At 46.1% G+C, this 14,100-nt stretch overlaps 1 protein-coding gene across 1 annotated transcript in view; it reads right to left on the bottom strand.

The window, feature by feature from the left end:
- Positions 1-14,100, bottom strand: part of LOC144820081 (vomeronasal type-2 receptor 26-like) — a 160,073-nt gene that overhangs the window by 69,879 nt on the left and 76,094 nt on the right. The window contains exon 3 of the mRNA XM_078677733.1: positions 11,087-11,323. Within this exon, the coding sequence (XP_078533859.1) occupies positions 11,087-11,323 (237 nt within the window). The remainder of the gene's footprint in view (positions 1-11,086; positions 11,324-14,100) is intronic.

Raw genomic sequence — 14,100 nt, 5'->3', positions numbered from 1 at the left:
TTGACAAGACGGATGGGGAACAGCGTCCAGTCATAAACTTAAAGGAGTTCAATCAATGACTGAGTTATCGCCACTTCAAAATGGAGGACATGCACTTGCTCAGAGATTTCCTTCAGCCAGACAATTGGATGGTCAGTCTGGACTTAAAAGATGCACACTTAGAGGTGCCCATTTATTCACCGCATCACTGTTTCCTGCAGTTTCTGTGGAGAGACCAGGTGTTCGAGTTCGCCTCGCTCCCTGTTGCGTTGTCCTCAGCACCATGGTGTTTCACCAAGGTACTCAAGCCAGTGGTGGAAACGTTACCAGCGAAAGGCTTTTGCCTCATCATTTATCTGGATGACATTCTCCTGTTAGATCAATGTCCCCAATGCCTCTCCCAGCAATTGCAAGTGCCGGTCGATCTCCTCTAGAGTCTGGGTTTCATACTCAATTCCAAGAAGTCTGTCCTGACGCCCTCCAAACATATGACCTTCCTAGGTTTTGTGGTGGACTCCGTGTCCCGTACTTTGAGTCATCCGGCTCGGAAAATGACGAAGATCCGCAGGGAGTTGAGAAAGGTCAAAGGGCCAGATGTAGGAGCCCTAATACCGGTCGGAAACGGCTGATTTTGGCCGTTTCCGACCGGTATTAGGGTTTTCAGATGTAGGGGGCTTAAAAATACAGAATCGGTATATTTACCGATTCGGTAAAATTACCGAATCGGTAAATTATCGAATCGGTAAATATACCGATTCTGTAATTACAAATGTAGGTGGCACACTTTACAGTGCCACAGGCCCTTAAGAGTCGGTATTTTACCACACAATCCTATTGTGTGGTAAAATATCGAATTCAGGTGTGCATGCACATCTGTGCATGCACACCTGTGCAATGTGACACACAGACATGCCCTTAGGGCATGTCTGTGTGCCACATGTCAAACAAGCCTGTACTTGGGGTGCTAGAGGGTGTCAAAGTGACACCCCCTGCACCCTTGCAGGATTCGGTATTTACCGATTATGTAAATACAGAATCGGTATTTCCCATTGATTCCTATGGGCTGACGGAGGAAGTGCACATGGAAATGATATGGTGGCAGGACCATATGGATGCCTGGTTGCGAACCGGATTCGGTTATCGAGTCCGACTCCAGCAAGTCAGGCTGGGGCGCACGCTGCGGGGACTCCTTTAGCGGTGGAAAGTGGTCAGCCGACAAGAGTCAACTCCACATCAATTGCCTAGAGCTGATGGCGGGGTCTTTTGCGATTTAATGTTGGACGAAGGAGAAGGCATCTTGCACAGTACTCCTAAAGATGGACAATGTTTCGGTGGTCTGATACATTAACCATCTCGGAGGGATGAAATCCAAGGCCTTGGCAGACCTGGCCAAGGACTTCTGGATGTTCTGTCTCTCCCACAACATCTCAGTGACAACGGAATACCTGCTGAGAGCCTCCAAAGTGATAGCAGATTGGTGCTCCAGGAGTTGGGAGGACGTGAGCCTTTGGCAACTACACCCGCCGTTGTTCTAGAAACTTCATGATACGTCGGGCCCGTTTTCAGTGGACCTATTTGCGTCCAGACTGGACCGTCAATTTCTGCGGTTTTCAGTTGGAAGACGGACCATCTGGCGTCGGCAACAGATGCATTTCTTTAGGACTGTTCTAAGGAGAATGGGTATGCTTTTCCCCCGTTTGCCATGATCATGACGCTAACAATGCAAGTTCGCAGGCAACGGGCGAGGGTGGTTTTGATCACCCTGTGTTGGAGGTCCAGTTCTACTGGATCTTTCTTGGGATTCTCCAATCCTTCTACCCCAAGATCCTTTTCTCCTGAGAGATCCTCAGGGCGGTCCACACCCTCTAATCCAACAGGTAAGGATGCCCTTAGTGGCTTGGTGGATTGCGGAAGTCGCTGGCGAATCTCAGGCCTATCGGCAGAAGCTCAGACATTACTGGGAGCGGCTTTGACTGATAGCACCAACAAGTGCTATAAGTCAGCATGGACCAGATGGGTCGGTTGGTGTCTTCAGAATGACGAGGATCCCATGGGGTGCGAAGTGGTAGCCATTATGAATTTTTAGGCCTCAATAGCGTCACAAGGGCTGGCATATCGGATGATCAACTCTTACAGATCAGCAATCTCTGCAGGTCACCTCCCGGTTTCGGGAGCTCCCGTTGGTGAACACCCTCTGATCTGCAAAATGTTGCGGGGGATTCATCTTTCACTTCTCCGGAACCTCGATATTCTTCACTATGGGACGATAATAAGGTGTTAAGGCTTTTTCAGTCTTGGCAACCCAATAAGTATCTATCATGCAAAGAGCTTACAACCAAGCTGGCTATGCAATTATGCTTGATCTCGTGCCATTGATTGTTCAATGTCAGGGCACTAGACATTACCGGAAGAGTTTTTACCCCCGAAGGGGGTCACCTTTCACATTAGGCACAGGACAAAATCGGACTAGATGCTGGTGCCCTACCCAACGTTGGATAAATACCCAAAGTTGGTTTTGTGTAGTTCGATGTCTTAAGGAATACAAAAGCATGACGGAAGAGACTCGCCCCCCCGGGAGAGGGTCAAATGTTGATTTCCTTACGGAAGCCTTTCAAAGCGGTTTCGCCACCAACCATAGCCAGTTTGGTCTGATAGGTGATGCAAGAAGCTGGGATAAACACCTTGCAATTCGGCGCACATTCAGTGAGAGGTGCTATGGCCTCAAAAGCTTTTTCACTGGGCGCCAGACTTGAAGGCATCTTGAACGCCGCAGACTGGTCTTCGGACTCTATGTTCAAAAGATTCTACTTTAAACCAGTCATGAATATGCCGTCATTGTGGTTGACAAGCTTTGAACGAGCATAATCCTTGCCTCCGGTCCTGACATGGAATGAAAAATTTCCTAGTAATCATGATGAAAAGTTTCAATTCTATTAAGGGTTCGGAGGTGAGGATTATTCCCCCCCGAGGGCTTCAAAAGACCTAACCCCTCTAGAGTTGTACGGAGAAAAATGGGTCAAGACTCTTTTCTTTCTTCAACGTAAGGTATGTGTCTTTGATTTGATGCCAGCTGTCCTGGCAGATTTCTGGAATTTTGGGCCAGGCCCTGGTTTTCAGTGGGAGTTGACCGTAACCACTGAAGCTATGTTTCTTTTGTGTTACAAACATGTACTTCCTAGCTAGTTATAAGAAAGCTATTTAATACATGTATGAATCTGGTTACTAGAATCAATTTCTTATTTTTTGCCTTGTATTTGTTTCCATATTGAGGAGTGTTGTTATTCCCCCCCCCCCCAGCTAACGTTGAATTGGTCTTTCTTCTATTTTTTGCAAATTGTCCAGATTTTTTGCTTCGAAAACATGGTCACCTTACCTATTTGCCCTTCCAGAGTTCGCAAAAATGTACACAAATCCACATATTCCGGGACACCAGAAAAAAACTAGGACAGCGGTCCCACAAGAAACACTGATACACTGTGGGGTGTGGTCTAAGGGAGAGGGGGGTTTCCAGGGATGGTGGTTTCCAAGTCTCTACTCCTGCTCTAGATGGAACGCAGGGCACCTGGTGCACCTCTTCCAGGGTCACCTCCATTCGAAGCATAGTCCACTTACGTTGCTCCAACCTTGCAGGCCCAATTCAGGAAAACAGTTAGCCCTTACCTCTAACCCCATGAGGGTGGTTTAAGAGGGTGGAAGTAGCCACAGAGCAGCATCTGACTGTTTCCCCATAGGGCTGAGGAAACAATAAATGATGCGGTACTCAGGGAAACACCTAAAACTAAAAGAAAACATAAAAACCATAAATTAGCCTAAAAAGAAGAGTCCGGATGCAAGGCGTGGTTGTGATCAGCCAAAGCCAGTCATCTGATGCCACAAGGGGTGGTCCTGTAGCACACCTCATGCCGGGAACAGGGAAATGCACAAGCATAAAAATGTGTTGCTCACTCTACCACTGGATTCAAGATAGCCTGGCTGATGAGGATTATGAATCCAAAACCGGTCCCAGGATGCTTGTTTCCGGTCCAGGGAAGACATGGCTTGGCAGTTTGGGCTGGACTGTTCCCATGAGGCACAGAGTCAGAGTGATTTGCATATGGCCATGTCTGAACTGGGGTGGTGGAGTGAGCTAAAGAATGGTGATGGATTAAACCCAGATCAGTTGACTGGGGGTGAATGTTTGATTTGCTCAAATTCTCCGTCCATCATCCCCTTTGGTATCGCTTTGTTCGCCCCAAGTTGGCAGGGTATGCCCAGACGTGGGTCCCTTCCTCACTCTACCACTGGATTCAAGATAGCCTGGCTGATGAGGATTATGAATCCAAAACCGGTCCCAGGATGCTTGTTTCCGGTCCAGGGAAGACATGGCTTGGCAGTTTGGGCTGGGCTGTTCCCATGAGGCACAGGGTCAGAGTGACTTGCATATGGCCATGTCTGAACTGGGGTGGTGGAGTGAGCTAAAGAATGGGATGGATTAAACCCAGATCAGTTGACAGGGGGTGAGTGTTTGATTTGCTCAAACGCTCCGTCCATCATCCCCTTTGGTATCGCTTTGTTCGCCCTAAATTGGCAGGGTATGCCCAGACGTCGGTCCCTTGCTCATTCTACCACTGGATTCAAGATAGCCTGGCTGATGAGGATTATGAATCCGAAACCGGTCCCAGGGTGCTTGTTTCCAGTCCAGGGAAGACATGGCTTGGCAGTTCGGGCTGGACTGTTCCCATGAGGCATAGGGTCAGACTGATTTGCAAATGGCCATGTCTGAACTGGGTTGGTGGAGTGAGCTAAAGAATGGTGGTGGATTAAACCCAGATCAGTTGACTGGAGTGAGTGTTTGATTTGCTCAAACGCTCCGTCCATCATCCCCTTTGGTATCCCCGTGGCACGTTGCAAGCACCAGCCACACCAAATGGCAGCACGTCCGCTCTTTCCACACTTCCATGCACAGGTAGACTGAAAACCATAACTCACAGCAAGCACAACTAGGGGTAATATCAAAACAGGTAGCCCCCAGCAGTATATTTTCTCTGGAGGGTGCCTCACAGCAACCGCGCTCTTAGTCACACACCAGACGAGGTGATTTTTGGAAACTTGAAACCCCATATAATCCCTGCTAAAGCCACAATACTATCCCTCCCTGAACTCATGTGACCACTCCACAACATACCTAACTCTGATCTGACCCCCAAGAGCCAAAATGTCAGAAAATGTCAGCACTCTTGTAGGGTTAGGGGGGAATCTCAAAGAAATTATGTCATTAAAAATGTCACTAGTAATCACCCTTACTCCACTAATCACTGAAAGGCTATCCAACAGAGGTCACCTTACCAAACCCTATACTTGACTTTTTCTAAAAAAAAAATTTTTTTAACAATCTTTGTAAGATTGTTAAAATAATATCGAAACCATAGGGACTTAGGCTGTGCATCTCACAGACCTGGGTGTTCTCAGGCCTCGAAAATCTGTTATTAACCACAAGACCATCTGAGCTCAATCAAAATGCTCAGTTTGAATTCTGTGTCATCTTTACAGGACTGCTTGGGTACCAAGGGGCTCACAATGATGCAAGTGTATTTGCCTGAAGATTACCTGGGTAGTATGAATTTACCCCTTACAACACTGGTAACAATTCAAGGCCATAGTCTTGGCTTTATAAAGTCTCCAGCTATGCATTCTGAAAAGAATCCACTTGACAATCATCTGCTGTCTCAAGATTCAGCTTATCATCTTTTAAATAAAGGTTCCAAGAAACAGCTAGCTAAAGACATCTGGAAATCTAGCAATATCCAGTATTTTTCAAAGAAGACAATCCAGATCAGCCATTGATATTCTCCAAATTCCTACCTCAGAAAAGCCTTGCAGCATTCCACAAAGTCCAACAGGCAGGTGAAACATTATGGAATATATTTCTTGTTGGGACTCTCCTTTGCATTTGGCCGTTCGTGCCTTTGGACAGATACTGTCAGGATTCTACCATTCTGCCACTAGATGTCACTCACGAGGACCCTTTGCTAACCTGCCTTTATATCAGTATTTACCAATAAACACATCAGCACTTACCATACTTAGTTTCATTTTACCTCTTATTCAAAGTTTCTGTTCCTCTGCAACAGTTCCCTGATGCATTACGGTCCTTGTAGTTCCAACTGTCCTTAGACCCTTCCCAGATTACATGCTGTTGGTGGTTCCCTGTTCACTAGCCTGTTCCCTGGCCTCTACAGTTATACTGACCTTTTTACATTTGTATTCTGCACCCTTCTCTATGTTTACTCAGACCTATAATCTGTTCCAGGCTTTCCTAATCACTGTTTAGTTTCTCCTGGTTCCAGTCATTTCCCCTTTTTAGAGTGCGAGGTCAGCCTTTCCTTAATTGGTGATTCCCTGAATTCTTCCTCCTGGTTCATTCCTTGCACCATGCTCTCTCTGTGCACCTTTGCCCCCTACCCCGAGCCTATAGTTATCTCAGCCCTGTGAATGAAGAGTGCAGCGTCTCACAGCTGACTTTTCTCTTGAGTCTTCTTGGCCTCTGTTGTGTTCCTGCTGCTGTCACTACAGGTGTGATCTTTTTCTGTTTGGGGCTAATTTGTAGTGTACGTTTCTTTTCCTTTTTTCCAGAATCTCTGTTCCTGTGTTAGCCATTGATCATAGCCTACTGTCTGCACTCTTCTTGATCTTCTCTGTTGTGTTCTGTGTTCCTGTTTGTCTGCGTATTACGGTCTTGCCTTTTTTTTAGTGTTGATATTTCCTGGCCTTGTTATCTGTATTGCAGCTCTGTGTATTCCTGTCCTGCCCCTGATGCCAGACTTGCTTTTACCTGAGCCCAGTTTCTGTTTTGGTTTTGCTTGTTCGGTTCCCTCTGGTCTTTTATTGTGAGTTATGTTACAATCTTAATTATCATAATAGCCAAGGATGCTAGTGTGCTTCTGAGGCTCTTTTTCCATAAGATCTGCTGGGTGCTCCAAGAAGTCTTTGAGATTATTCTGCTCCTTGCAAGATTGTTTCACCACACAGAGAGATAATTTCCAAGTAGCAGGTAAACTATCATTTATAATAGTTTGTCTATTACTTCCCTGCTTTGTCTTTCAGTGGTGTTGCAGAGTTTATGTTTTTGCTTTCAAATGGAATCCATCTTTTCTTCTCTAGGCCTGTGATACTCAATGATGACAAGGCCTGCAAAATGTGTGCTGAGGTTGGATGACCTCAGGTAAACTAATGTACCCGGATGAACAGCTTTGAATGTGAGGCTTGCTCAAGGAGACCTCCTGTAAAACATATTTCCTTGCTCGCCCAGCAACAGCCACCCATATAGATGGCCACATACAGCTAAGCCAAGTGCCTGCAGTTCACTGGACAGGTATTGGGTAAATACTATCTGGTGATGCACTGGATGGTTTCAACGGCCAGAATGTGCCTATCATGCTTGATGCCTTCTTGTATCATGTTTGTATCATGAGATGTTTTTGTACTCTAATTGGTTGTATGCTTAATAATTGTGTAATACTTGCACCATCTGATCAACTACCCACCATGCCTTTTGTCACTCTGCTGGGTCAGAGTAATTACCATGGCCCAGCAGTATGGCAAAAGGCCTCTGATCTGATTTTGAGCTGAGCTAAAACAATATGACAATCATGGATGACCCATAGGGTGTACATGTAGGTTTTTGGGACCTGCATATTTGAACCTGCTGTACACGTTTCACCCTTGTTGTATTCCTCGCTGGACTTTGTAGGCCTAAGGGAAAGAAAACTTCAATTTGAGGTAGATTTCCCTCTGTATGTTTAATACTGTTACACTGCAGATAAACCATTAAACCCTACTCGCCTCGCCTATGATTGCCTAACAATATAATAACGATACAAAAGGGGGTGGTGATGGATGGAGCATCTGAATCAATCAAACACTAACACCCAGTCATAAGATCTGGGTTTAATCCATCACCGTTCTTTAGCCCACTATGCCACCCCACTTCAGACATGGCTATATGCAAATCAGTCTGACCCTGTGCCTCATGGGAACAGTCCAGCCCGAACTGCCAAGCCATGTCTTCCCTGGACCGGAAACAAGCTTCCGAGGACCGGTTTCCGGCAATCCAGCCGTCTTCAGCCCTGCTTGCTTCAATCCAGTGGCAAAGTGAGCAAGGGAATCACGTCTGAGCATACCCTGCCACACTTATGGCGGCCAAAAGCGGTACAAAAGGGTGTGGTGATGGACGGAGCATCTGAATCAATTAAACACTCACACCCAGTCAATGGATCTGGGTTTAATCCATCACCGTTCTTTAGCCCACTCTGCCACCCCAGTTCAGACATGGCTGTATGGAAAGCAGTCTGACCCTGTGCCTCATGGGAACAGTCCAGCCCAAACTGCCAAGCCATGTCTTCCCTGGATCGGAAACAAGCTTCCGAGGACCGGTTTCTGGCATTCCAGGCGTCTTCAGCCCGGCTTGCTTGAATCCAGTGGCAAAGTGAGAAAGGGACTCACGTCTGAGCATACCTTGCCACACTTATGGTGGCCAAAAGCGGTACAAAGGGGGGTGGTGATGGACGTAGCATCTGAATCAATCAAACACTCACACCCAGTCAAAAGATCTGGGTTTAATCCATCACCGTTCTTTAGCCCACTCTGCCACCCCAGTTGAGACATGGCTATATGCAACCCAGTCTGACCCTGTGCCTCATGGGAACAGTCCAGCCCGAACTGCCAAGCCATGTCTTCCCTGGACCGGAAACAAGCTTCCGAGGACCGGTTTCTGGCATTCCAGCCGTCTTCAGCCCAGCTTGCTTGAATACAGTGGCAAAGTGAGCAAGGGACTCACGTCTGAGCATACCCTGACACACTTATGGCGACCAAAAGCGGTACAAAAGTGGGTGGTGATGGACGGAGCTGATTGAACCCAGATCTTTGGACTGGGTGTGAGTGTTTGATTGATTCAAATGCTACGTCCATCACCACCCCCTTTTGTACCGCTTTTGGCCGCCATAAGTGTGGCAGGGTATGCTCAGACGTGAGTCCCTTGCTCACTTTGCCACTGGATTCAAGCAAGCTAGCTGAAGACGGCTGGAATGCCAGAAACCTGTCCTCGGAAGCTTGTTTCCGGTCCAGGGAAGACATGGCTTGGCAGTTCGGGCTGGACTGTTCCCATGAGGCACAGGGTCAGACTGATTTGCATATAGCCATGTCTGAACTCGGGTGGCAGAGTGGGCTAAAGAACGGTGATGGATTAAACCCAGATCTTTTGACTGGGTGTGAGTGTTTGATTGATTCAGATGCTCGGTCCATCACCACTCCCATTTGTACCGCTTTTGGCCGCCATAAGTGTGGCAGGGTATGCTCAGACGTGAGTTCCTTGCTCACTTTGCCACTGGATTCAAGCAAGCCGGGCTAAAGACGGCTGGAATGCCAGAAACCGGTCCTCGGAAGCTTGTTTCCGGTCCAGGGAAGACATGGCTTGGCAGTTCGGGCTGGACTGTTCCCATGAGGCACAGGGTCAGACTGATTTGCATATAGCCATGTCTGAGCTGGGGTGGCAGAGTGGGCTACAGAACGGTGATGGATTAAACCCAGACCTTTTGACTGGGTGTGAGTGTTTGATTGATTCAGATGCTCCGTCCATCACCATCCCCTTTTGTACTGCTTTTGGCTGCCATATGAGTGGCAGGGTATGCTCAGATGGGAGTCCCTTTCTCACTTTGCCACTGGAGTCAAGCAAGCCGGGCTGAAGACGGCTGGAATGCCAGAAACCGGTACTTGGAAGCTTGTTTCTGGTCTAGGGAAGACATGGCTTGGCAGTTCAGGCTGGACTGTTCCCATGAGGCACAGGGTCAGACTGATTTGCATATAGCCATGTCTGAACTGGGGTGGCAGAGTGGGCTAAAGAACGGTGATGGATTAAACCCAGATCTATGACTGGGTGTGAGTGTTTGATTGATTCAGATGCTCCGTCCATCACCACCCCCTTTTGTACTGCTTTTTGCCACCATAAGTGTGGCAGGGTGTGCTCACGTGAGTCCCTTGCTCACTTTGCCACTGGATTCAAGCAAGCCGGGCTGAAGATGGCTGGAATGCCAGAAACCGGTCCTCGGAAGCTTGTTTCCGGTCCAGGGAAGACATGGCTTTGCAGTCCGGGCTGGACAGTTCCCATGAGGCACAGGGTCAGACTGATTTGCATATAGCCATGTCTGAACTGGGGTGGCAGAGTGGGCTAAAGAACGGTGATGGATTAAACCCAGATCTTTTGACTGGATGTGAGTGTTTGATTGATTCAGATGCTCCGTCCATCACCACCCCCTTTTATAACAATATAATAAGGCCTACTCCAGGTCACCATTTATGTCTGCTGAGTTCCTTCTGTTTCAGGCTACCTGTGCACCATTACTGTGCTGCGCATGATAGTAGTTTTTCATGCACATTCCACACACATGTGCACACACGTTATCACTGCAGTGCCCCTTACTCTAGCTGCATTGCAGCTGCCTTATCTTAAAAGGTGGATAATTGCTGTACACATGCGCATTACAAATACCATGTGATTACCGTGGGAGAAACTCGAGTAGTGAGACTAACCCACAGTAAAGACCAAAAAAACAGGTGACGAAAAAGTGAAACATTTTGGCAGATTACATGGGTGGAATCCATTTTTCTACAGACCTCCTCTAATAAAAAAAGTGCAGCCCAAACTGCAAGGCTGGCTCCCCTGCAACAGGATCACAAGCAACACCAGAATAGCGCTAGACTACTTCGGTCTCTTCAGTGAGGCAGACCGAATGTCGGACTGTAGAGGAATGCCAATCTAGTTAAACAAACAAACCATGTCTGATCTCTGTTTAGTGTGGCAAAGTGGACAAAATATTATGGTCTAAAAAATTCAGGATGGTGCATATCATTAGTATCTGACATTGATTCAAGCATTAATTAGTTATATCATAACTCCTGAAAGATCAGCAATGTTAACATGCAAACTTTGAAGCCACCAATGAGTGTACTAAGGACTCAACCTAATCCATAGCATAATAAAATCTCTTTTAACTGCAATAGGTTGGAATAAAATATGTTGGAGTATAATTCCATTAGTTGAAAGAAGACGAGTGAAGACGAGTTTTAAACTGACCTGGTTAAGGTTGTCCTCCATGGAATGCCAAATGATCGAGCTTTGGTTGATGACAAGTTCATGACCAGCGGTCGCTGTTGTGTCAAATGAGCCAACATGGGTTTCCTTGGTGGTTCCATTAGGATAGACAACTAAATTTACTATATCATAGAGGCCCGGGACATCACCAGCATCATCAAATGTAAAATCATCTCCAGAAGGTGTCATAAAATGAATTTTCCGTAAGAATCTATTCAGCTAATAAAATGAAGAATACAAGCCAAAAACACAAGTTAAAATGCATTTCCATGGCCACTACCTTTTACAAAGACTAGGAATAAACATTTAGCATTTATTCTCCTTATATATGTAAGGAAAGTAAAAAGCATACACTAACATTAACTAAGTGTTTTTAACCTATTCAGGGTATTTGCCATGCACTAGTTGCACCAAAGGACAGAGGAGGCAGGCACAATGCTCTCTTCAGTGCCCAGACAGCCTGTTGTTGGATCTGGGTTGTCCAGTGCCTTCCTTTGGGGTGACTTATATGTGTAAAAAGAGATGGCTTGGGCCTGGCAAAAGGAAATGTAAACTGCACACACAGCCTTTGCAATGCAGTCCTGAAACGGGGTTAAAGGGCTACATATGTGGGTGGCACAATCAGTGATGCAGACCCACTAGTAGGATTTAATTTGCAGGCCCTCTGTACATGTATTACCACTTTACTAAGAAATTATAAACAGTTTAAATATGCTAGTTGGGGATAAACCAATATTACCATGTCTAGGGGAGGGTGCACAAGTACTTTAGCACTGGTTAGCAGAGGTAAAGTGCACAGAGTCCTAATACCAACACAAATGAGGTCAGACAAGTGAAAATGGAAGGGACAAAGTTGGGACGAAGACCACCCTAAGGTGGTCAGGTCTTACAGTGGAGCTTGTTAGGGTCATGAACATGGTCCACCCTGGACAGGAGGGCAGCAGAGAAGCCCTTTTAGATGGATCCTTTCTTAGCATAAGAGAGAGTTTAAGTAAAACAAAAACAAAAAAAGGTGTTAGTCTTTTTTTTTTTTTTTTACCAAGGGGGCAATTTAGCTATATTTGCATTAATTGGCAACACATCCCAACATTAAAGAGATTATGAACATTTCTGTATTTCACAACAAAAAAGCGGTGTGGGTTATTCCAGGGCCAAAACGGGTAATACATAGTTGGGGGACTGGATCTGAGACCATTTTGTTTCCTAAGAACCATATCTAGGGTGGTAATGGGGGTCTATTGGTGGGTACCAGATGCTGTGTGGGTTTATGAGGCAGATATGAGGTGGTTATCAGAGAATTTGAGATAATGTGGAATATGTTACATTCTGGAAGTGAATGAAAATTTGCCTAGCTCTAGTGAAGGTAAGTTTCAATTCTATCAAGGACACAGAGCCTAGGATTATGCTTTTCCTTCTACGCTTTAATATAAATCAAAAACACAGCAGCCATTAAAGTCACAAACTACATCTCCCAAGAACACAAGGGAAATAAACAGCAAAGACTCCAGGGACCTTCTTTAATGTCCTTCATCAGGCTCCCATAACATCCTGTCTATCTTCCTGTTCTTCCTCTTTCTTCGCGTGAATCAAGCCATCCTCTTCCATCATGTGTCCTGTTTCGACCCATAGTTTCCTGCAAATATGCTGTGCTTCAGTAACTCAAAAGACCAGCTTGTCATACAACAGTGGCAACAATCAGGTCGGATAAAATTGCAGAACGTAGCTTGATAAATCAATCGCAGAAAACGACGTCATATTATATTCAGTCAAAGAAAATCAGACTACTTACTCCCTTACGGGTGGGTCTGCATCCCTCCTGGTTGTTGGGTGGGATGATTCTCGCCTCCGTATCCTTAATAGAATTGAAACTTACCTTCACTAGAGCTAGGCAAATTTTAATTCTATGTCAGGACCAGAGGCGAGAATTATGCTCCTTCAAAGCTTGCTTACCACCACCTGGGCTACATTCAGCACTGGTATCAAATAAAACCTTTTAAAAGTAGAGTCCGAAGACCAGTGTGCTGCACTCATGAGGTCTTCTAACCATGCACCCAAGGTAAACGCTTTTGAGGCCATTGCCCCCCTTGTTCAATGTGCCCCAAGGACCTTTGTGTAAATACCAGCCTCCTGCATTACCCATCGAACCCAGCGTGCTATCGTGGGCAAAGAAACCGCCTTGAACGGCTTTCTGAGTGCAATAAGGAGTTGTCATTTACCCGGAGGGCGGACTTCTGCTGTAACCCCTTCGTAGGCCATAAGGCATTTTACCACACAGATTTTGGCGGAATTGGTGAAAGCTGGATAAGAGATCATGTGTGTATTCGACTTGGTACATCATAAAACTCTAGCCGTTATATCCAAGGCTAGCACATCTGAAACCCTTCTGCACAAGATGAGACATAGCAACATTTCTAACTTTGCTGAAATCTCTTTCCTGGACGAAACCGATTTGGTTGCCTTGACAAGAATAGGTTAAAAACCAAAGTGAAACCCCAGAGCGAAGTGTACCACGGTTCTGGAGAGACAGACAAACGGATCCCCTGCGGCAACCTGCAAACAAAGGGTGTTCGCCCACAGGAGCACCCTCCACCGGGGAGTAACCTACCAAGATGACGGACCGTACGGCATTTATTGACCAGTTTGCCAATCCCTTTTTTTCAACAGACTTGCTAAGAAATTGGGGACATTAATTATATCCGATCCCACAAGATCCACTTACCTTCGCAAACACCAACAAACCCATCTCATAAATATGTCTCATTACATTGTATACTAATACCACACGTGCCATTACAACGCAGGTATTACTGTGCAATGTCAATGGATAGCGACATGCCATTACATCCCAAAATGTTACCAGAACTATGTCTTTACCAGGCATGCGTGGGAAAGGTATACACATGGTAAAAGTTTGCAAGTTAAGTGACTCTATCCTACCCTAAACCCTAGACTACACAAACACCAGAACACAACCCTAAAACACTATCTCCGGCATG

The sequence above is a fragment of the Lissotriton helveticus genome, chromosome 2_1 (genome assembly GCF_964261635.1).
Source record: "Lissotriton helveticus chromosome 2_1, aLisHel1.1, whole genome shotgun sequence".
Taxonomy (NCBI): Eukaryota; Metazoa; Chordata; class Amphibia; order Caudata; family Salamandridae; genus Lissotriton; species Lissotriton helveticus.
The sequence above is the reverse complement of the archived record's forward strand: the minus strand, read 5'-3'. Positions and strand labels throughout refer to the sequence as shown.